General features: G+C 36.2%; 1 protein-coding gene across 2 annotated transcripts in view; it reads right to left on the bottom strand.

Annotated features, from left to right (window-relative positions):
• SLAIN1 (SLAIN motif family, member 1) overlaps positions 1-8,511 on the bottom strand; it is a 67,488-nt gene extending 58,977 nt beyond the window's left edge. The window contains exon 1 of one of the 2 annotated variants that reach the window (XM_012000650.1): positions 8,335-8,511. In XM_012000650.1, the coding sequence (XP_011856040.1) occupies positions 8,335-8,468 (134 nt within the window). In that variant the 5' untranslated portion in view covers positions 8,469-8,511. The remainder of the gene's footprint in view (positions 1-8,334) is intronic. The other variant, XM_012000649.1, reaches the window with a different exon arrangement.

An 8,511-nucleotide genomic window follows, 5' to 3' on the forward strand; every position in this document is an offset into this window, starting at 1 on the left:
GTTTATTCCTCATCTTCATGGATTTATCTACGTTTGGTCTTTGATATTGGTGACCTTTGGATGGGGTTTCTGTGTGGACGTCCTTTTTGTTGATGTTGACGCCATTTATTTCTGTTTGTTAGTTTTCCTTCTAACAGTCAGGCCCCTCTGCTGCAGGTCTGCTGGGGTTTTCCTGAGGTCCACTCCAGACTCTGTATGCCTGGGTATCAACAGCAGCAGCTGCAGAACAGCAAAGATTGCTGCCTGTTCCTTCCGCTGGAAGCTTTGTTCCAGAGGGGTATCTGCCAGATGCCAAGCCAGAGCTCTCCTGTATGAGGTGTCTGTCAACTCCTGCTGGGAAAATTCATGTTTCCGTCTGAGCTTGTGCCTGTTGTTTTTAAATCCCTCTCAGCTACCACCTGAAGCTGCTACCTAAAGCACTGCTCTGCCTGTTACCTCCAGTATCCTATGGGAGAACTGCTGATCTCTTCTGCTGCTAGGAAGCTTCCTCCAACCAGCTTGATCCTGGATTCCAGATACTCCCATTCACTTTTTTTTGATAGAATCCTTTTTTTATTTGTAGGAGAACACCACAGTAAGGTGTCTTCAATTACTTAGGGTCTATGTGAAACAAATATTTCCTTTGTCCACATAGCCTCACACCATATTCAAAAGCTGCTCCTTTCGACAGGCACATTCAGTTTCTAAGTGACCCACTATGCCATGTTCACTTATGGAGATTTCTCTTTCATACTCCATAGTCCAATTCCTATTGTCTGGTACTATATCTCATTCCCACTCTGCATTTCATAGAAGGTAGGGATGATCATCACACTAAAAGCAGTGAATCCAGTTGAACGTCTACCTAGGGGCAACTGGAATCCCAAATCCCCTTCCATATAGCCAGTCCTACCTCCCTTCTTCATCTTAACCTGAGACCAGAGACTCTGCTATGTGAATAAGCTGATCCAGAGAAGCCCTGACTTCAGGCACACCAAACTTAGCTGAAGGAGAAATGAGGTACCTTACTTAACCAAACATTAAATGGAAGTCCACATGCTGACTTGTTAGAATTCTGGTCCCATTTCTCTCTTTATATTCCTAGAAATGACTGCCTTGCTTACATCTCCTAGAAGGATAGAAGGTTTATGCCTAGAGAAAAAGATGAATCCAAGAGAAGACCTAGAGATACTTGAATGTGGGCTGGCTACCCATCCAATCACTAGTAAACTGCACCAAGGAGCTCCATCCATGGAGAGCTTCAGATCGGCTTCAATACCTCCTTTGGGTATGAACAGACAACCAGTGACACCAAATATGTGAAATATTCCTTTTACATGAAACACTGAGACTAAAAGTAGAGGGGGTAAAGAGAACCAAAGAGAAAATGCAGGGAACAGATGAAAATTTCAAGACAAGTATAATTTATATCATCTAAGAGAAAATGTTACATTCACACACACACACACACACACACACACACAAGCACACACATACACATGGATATTGGAAAAAAAACAGTTTATTCATCCTTGGGAAATGAGACTATCATAGCAAAAACAAAAGAGTCAATAAATGAGTTTGGAATATCAAGTTGAAGAAGTCTCCTGAAAAGAAAATAAAGACAGATTAGCAATGGGAAAAGACAGATAAGAAAATCAAGTGATTAAGCCAGGTCGAATGACCTACATCTGTCTGTTACAAGTTCTACCAAAAAAAAAAAAAAAGAAAAAAGAAAAAAAGAAAAGAAAGAAAGAAAAGAAAGAAACTGGAAAGCTATTCTGAAGAGAGAGAGAAAAAAAAAAAAAAAGCAAGAAAATATCCAGAGTGGAAGACAGGCCATGCAATTCTAGAGTGAAAGTGTGCACAAATGTCCGGTATACCAAATAAAATAACCCATACCAAGGTACAACATGACATTTTAGAATAGTAGAGATAAAGGAAGCAAAAGAAAAAGTCAAAAAGGATTAGATACCCGAACACAGTACACTCAATAACTAGAACATAACAGAAGCTAGAACAAAATGGAAAAATGCCTTCAAACATGAGGGAAAGGTTAACTTAGACTTTTATAGCCAGTCCAACTATGAATCTTATGTAAGGGCAGAACAATGACATTTTCAAATATGCGGGATCTCAAAGTGTGCCTCTCATGCAGGTCTCCTTTCTTAGAAAGCTATTGAAGGCTGTGCTCCACCTAAAAGAATAAGTGAAATACAAAGGAAAAGGACTTAAGAAGAAGGGAATCCACATTAGCCAAGAAACGGAAAGAGTTCCCATGGCAATAGCAGTATGCATCCAGCCTAGGGGGCAAACTACTAGTAAAAACTACAGCAATGAGATTAAGAGTTTCAGAGGGGATAGCACTACAATATAAATTTTTTAAAAAGCGGATTTAACAGATTGCCAAATATTTATGACCTTAATGAGGGATTGTATGGCTCCTTTAGTGTGTTTGGGAAAATAATTTCTGATGGTTAATTAAAGAAAGTGAAGAGGGGAGAAGAAGGGCCATTACTAACTGTTGGAGGAACAAAGGGGTTACAGAAAATACATGTTTAACATGCAATTAACAGGACTCAGCTAGTAAATTATAATCATAATGCAGACATTAAATATAAAAGAAAAACCATAAAAACCATCATGAGAAGGAAAAAAATATATGGATATGGTAGTCGAGGGTGAGAGGAACAGAGCTAAGTTTTCATCTTTCATAATAAGTCCACAGATGTCTAAGATCATAAAAGTATAAAGACTGTTCAGGAAAAAGAAACCGCTAGAAGAGTATAAAGCGATGCCTATGTGAAGGACTCAGCAGGAGAAGGGAGTAGAGGACTGCTTCCTGTAATAAGCCTAACGAAAGGAGTTTTGAAAACCACTTACATGTTATTTATTATATTATTTTGATAAAACTGTTGAGGTGCTATACAAATGTATGGCATTAAGACAGAAATGATCATTTTCACTTCTGTCTTAATGCCAGGGGGCAGGATAGCTTTGAGCCTAGTGTTTCTATGACTTGGCCTAGAGCGGGATTTAAAGACAGAAAAAGTCCACAATAACCCTGAATGTTTCCAATGAAGTATGACAATTGTCTAGAAAAAAAAGTCTCAGTTATTCTCAAAATATTTGGTTCTAAAGTCATCTTTTTGCAGATAATACAAAAAAACTAGTTATAGAGATCATGTGGCTAAAAACTCCTTGAGTACAACACAACTCCAAAATTAGATAGGCAAGGTTTAAAAAAAAAAAAAAAATCTGTATTTCTCCTATATAGTTCTAACCTTCTAAAGAGTCATTTTAAAAATCACTTTATTCATTGTCATTAGAATGCAAGTAACATTTAACAATATCCTATCTTGCCATCATTAGTGCATCATACATTCTGACTTATAAAGATTTTTTCAACTTCAGTAGTTTCATTAAGGGTATATTGAATTCTGGCAAGAATATCTGAAAAGTCCTGATCTAAATTTTCAGAATTCTTCAAATTATGTTTGAAATATAAATTTCAAACTACTATTTGGAATGTCATTCCAATTTTCTTTAACTTTTCTTCAATTGCTTCCAAACCACACACACCAGAAACTACTATCCTTCTCACAGAACCCCTTCTTTTCCATACACATCACATTCTACGCTGGGAGACCAAAAATAACACAAAGCCCGTGATAACCCTGAATGTTTCCAATGAAGTGTGACAATCGTCTGGAAAACAAAGTCTCAGTTATTCTCAAAATATTTGGTTCCAAAGTCATCCTTTTGCAGATAGTACAAACAACAAATGGTACAGCCATACATATATACAAGTATATATATATTGTGTGTGTGTGTGTGTGTATTTAGACCTGCCACTGAAAAGTGTATGTGGTAATTTTCAGACAAATAATTTTAAGAGCCTTCAATCACTGCAAGTTTTATTTTAAGAAAAGCTGAAACATCAACACTAATAAGCACAATCAACAAATCTTTAGTTCTCTCTAACAGTGTTTGAGTCACTGGCACCTGCTAGGATCAATCTAGATAGCCGCTACAATACTTAGTTCCAATAGTCTCTTAAAAAGATACATGAAGTTCAAGCTTTACTTACTAAGCTGTCCTATAACAAACTTTCCCTCCACCCCCAACCCTGACTCACCCAGTTAGAACTAAACTATTTCAGCACCTCACTTCAACATTTAAAAGTTACGTATCTCAAACACACGTCATACACTTCAGTCAATTCCATTTGCTCCTACAAAGCATTGTACATTTTCAATTAGCACTGTCAGAAAGGGAAGCACCCTCTGGTCTTTTCACTGAAAATCAATTATGCAAAAAACAGTTTAGGTGGTCTAATTTAGCTGTGCCATATGTATACTACAAGGTGTTCAACAGCTTTGATGAAAAATTGGCAATGATGTTAGCCAGCTGTCTGGGATCTTGGTATTACATGGTGAAGATGAATATCTCATTCATTAAATTTTCCTTAATTTGTACAAGTCACCATTTTTCCTTTCATAATTAACAACTTTTCTATTGTCTTTCCCAGTTGGGAAAGTTTAAAAATCCTTGCCACATCCTGTTTATATAGTCTCAATGTTCTGCTAATTGTCATTCTACTAAAATAAAGCCTTCTTACATGGCTGTATTTTATATTGGCTGGCTTATTTTCATCGTGGCATTTTCTCATATAGAACCATCTTCCTGGCTGAGGTGTGCAAGACCTAACTTCCCTTCAGAGTACTATACGATCTTCAGTGCTTTTCCACCTGCTTTCTCCATTTTGCTTTCAAACAGCAGACAGTTTTGCTAACTTTGATCATAATGCAAAAATATGTTTAATATTTTCACATCCGTAAAACTGAAACACATTTAATCAAAGCAAGCATTGTATTATAAGATATGATAAACTCTGATTTTCTATTCTACTGCACTTCACTTTTTGAGAATGCTGGTCAATCCACTAAATTGACTTTATAAATTTGCTAGTGAGTTACACAGCTTGCTCTGGGGGAAAAAATATATCAATTGATGTAAACACTTCTGAATCTGGACAAATAATCTGAATTTTAGTCTGAACTCCATCAGTAACTAGAAGAGCTTACATAAGCCATCTCGCCTCAGAGCTCCTGTCCCTCAACACTGAAATAAGAGAGCTGAAACAGGTCATAGGAAGATCTAGTATGCAGTTAGCTAACGGCTCCCATTGCCACTTCAGACCACTCTAACTTACTCTGTCCACTGGTGCTTCACAGTCTGGTGACATTGGGACAAATATGAATCTTAAAAACATTTCTTCCATAAAGATAGAAAAAGCATCCAATTACACTGTGTCCCATGTATGCATGGATATTTTAGTCCCTTTGAGCTTTTTATTTGCTTCTGATATTGAGACTTTTCCCTCTTCCTTTCTAGCCAATGGCCTTCCAGAGACCTAAGCCTATCAAATTAGTAAGATAACTGAGGAATCAGTATAGCAGGATGAGAGTTTTACTATAGGGCCATAAGAGGACTTAAGAAATCAGGTTCTGGAATTGCCATCATCTTTAACTTTCTGAGACACTTAATTCCAGCAGTACTGTGCTAGGATAATCAGGTAGTATTAAGGCAACATTCAAGACTTAAAATTCAATTAAGATAAATATTCAAAGAAATAAGAATATTGCTTCATCAAAGTTTTTTGTTAAAAGGGAAAGCATAACATGCCATTGTCTTTGAAGTTTTTTTTTTTTTTTTAAAGATACTCCTTATAGGTTAAATACTTATTCAGAAAAAAGATCTCAAAGACCTGGTTAATCATTAACTAATGAACTATCATAAAAAGATTGGTTCTGTTAGTCACGATTTTCCTTATACACGTAATTCTTAACCAAAATTTTGTCCAAGTTGTTAATAAAAGGAAAATAATGTATTCTAAGGTTTTATTAGAAAAGATATACTTAAAGAATAGTTAAAATATTCAGTGATTAATCTACATTTGTAAACTTTCCTGAACACATGACATTTTAGTAGGAAGTACTATTCTGAATAAATAAGCAAATAAATTTTAACCCATTAGGATGAAATCATAATAAAAATGCATGAAAAACTGTAGGTGATACAGTTAACAGTAACTTGTTCCTTAATATTGTTACTCTAGTAATGATGCCATTGTTACTGGGAGATGTGAAGTCACATGAACACACAAATGTCCAAGGTATGTTCAATGAAAGGCAAGCGTTAAAAAAAACTGATGTGTGTATGTTTGCATATTGATTTGTGTAATTATATTTTTTATCTTGAAGGATCTACAGAGTATTAACAGGGTGAATTCTGAGTCACAGTAATAAACTGGGGACAAGAAAGAGAATTTTTGTGACCTTATACCTATGTCTATGTTTTAGTTTTTTTACAATGAACATGTAAAACTTGTAGTGTTAAATATTTTTAAAATAAGGTACTATATACCCACTCCAGTTGTTGCTTAATAAACACAGGAAATAAAAGTAAGTTGCCATCCTGCAAACATATCAGGGAATCCAAACGAACAGCACTCTATTTGTGAGACCACACGACAGGGTCACTATAGTCTACAGTGATAAAAGAACTTCAGAGTGCTTTGCAAGCATTAACAAGTGGGTTAAACTTTTAAAATTAAACCCTGTTGATGTTTTCTTCATCAAAAAGATTTGCAATACAAAAAAAAATGATGCATAAAATGTACTAGTGAAATAAAATTATGTAAATCAGGTAACTTTAAAATTTTTAAGTCCATCCCACTAAGATTAATGAACCCTCCTTGTTTTTCCACCTGGAATTCTAATCCCAGGCTTATTTTCAGGAAGATTTTCTGCCATTTGTCTCTAGAAACATTTGTAAAGCATTAAGGCTTTGATTTATTCACCTGTATACTTGTTGAATGAAATAGAGCCTGCTTCAACTTTGATTTGCTTCAAACCATATGAAGAGTTAATATACTAATACCACTAAGAAGGTGATTTCTGTTAAAGTTGGTTATTTCAATGCTATTCGGACAAAATTAAACTATAAAAAAAAAAGCCTAGGTACCAAAATACTAGCAATAGAAGGATGCTAACTACATATGACAGAAATCCATTCAAAAGAAGAAAAGTTGTTAATAGATTACTAATCTAATAAACAAGCAATATCATAATAAATTTTAAAATGCAAATATTTTAAGCATAAAACTGATCCCATATAGCTCCCCATCAAAAATACAAACAAGTTTCCTTCCACATACATACCATAAGAAAAGGCTAAATAAGGACTAAATCAACCTAAAATAATTTGAAAGTGGCATAAGGGCTGAGAGTTATTAGTGAAATCTAAGGACCATCATGAGAGCATTTTCTAGTACCACATTCAGGTTGAAACTGAGATTGTAATATACCCCGGGCTTTATGGAAATAAGGGTGCAGCTTTGAAAGAATGGCTTAAAGTTCCAGAAAGTGACGAGTTGTTTGTTTTTTTTTACACCTTGAGCTACCTGCACAGCTGCCAAAAAGTGTTAAGGTGGATGATGAATACACCTCTGAAAGGCTTACTATAGCTCCATATATTTTGATTCTTGAATCAAACCAATTAACTAATGCACTTTACAGTTACAGCTCTCACATGGTAGAGTGTAAGGCAAGCTTCCCAATAGGAAACCAGTAAGGATCTCCATTTCCCAATCCCTTCCATGCAATCACGCAACAGAGACACAAAGAAAGTAATGAAAACCCAGCTTGCAAAAACAGAAAGGGTCCTACATAAAAAGGACCTCAGGTAAAGAAGGACTAAAACTATTCTTCATGCCTCTGCAATGTAGAGGTGAATGCTGCTCATTTTCCTTGCAGGAACCCAAGTTCCATCTTATCTGAAACATATCCTATATATCTGGTGACCACAGAAAATGGGAACCAACCAAAAGAAGTGAGTCGTGAAATGACTATTACCCCATGAGCAAGCAGCAAGAAACATACATCATAAAGGAATTGGATGCCTCCCCCTAAAGTTACCCATTCATGAAAAGTAGACAGTGCTAACCAGATGTCAACTGAATAAATGCTGTCAGCCTCAAGTTTTCTGATAACCAAGCTAAAAAGTTTCCAAGAAATAAGAAAATAAGGCTTCTCTAATCTCACTTTTCTTCTACAGTTTAATTTTAAAACTTAAAGACAGTTCCTTGGTGCCTAGGTTTAAAAAAAAATAAAAGTCCCTCCCACCTGTTCATTCCACTCCAAGAAAAGTCCTCTTTATTGGCACTATTTATGGGAAAGCCAGTGAGGTCACCCCATTTTAAAAAACAAGTCAGTCTCTGAAAATAAGATTTCAATGAAAATGCAGCGCAAAAGGGCACACGACTGCAAAATTCAAACAGTAAGAACGAACCTCTCTGTAAAGAGAGATCCATCACTGCGCGGCTTCCGATGCCACCCGAGGAGGAAGAGCACGCAAATCCTGTCCATCGTTCGTTTAAAACGAAAGAACAGTAACAGTCGCAGACAGAGACCAACCCCTACCATCCCCCGTCATCCCTCCGAAAACACTGGGGAAAAGAGCAGCACT

Source organism: Mandrillus leucophaeus, unplaced genomic scaffold (genome assembly GCF_000951045.1).
Source record: "Mandrillus leucophaeus isolate KB7577 unplaced genomic scaffold, Mleu.le_1.0 Scaffold638, whole genome shotgun sequence".
In the NCBI taxonomy this organism is placed as follows: Eukaryota; Metazoa; Chordata; class Mammalia; order Primates; family Cercopithecidae; genus Mandrillus; species Mandrillus leucophaeus.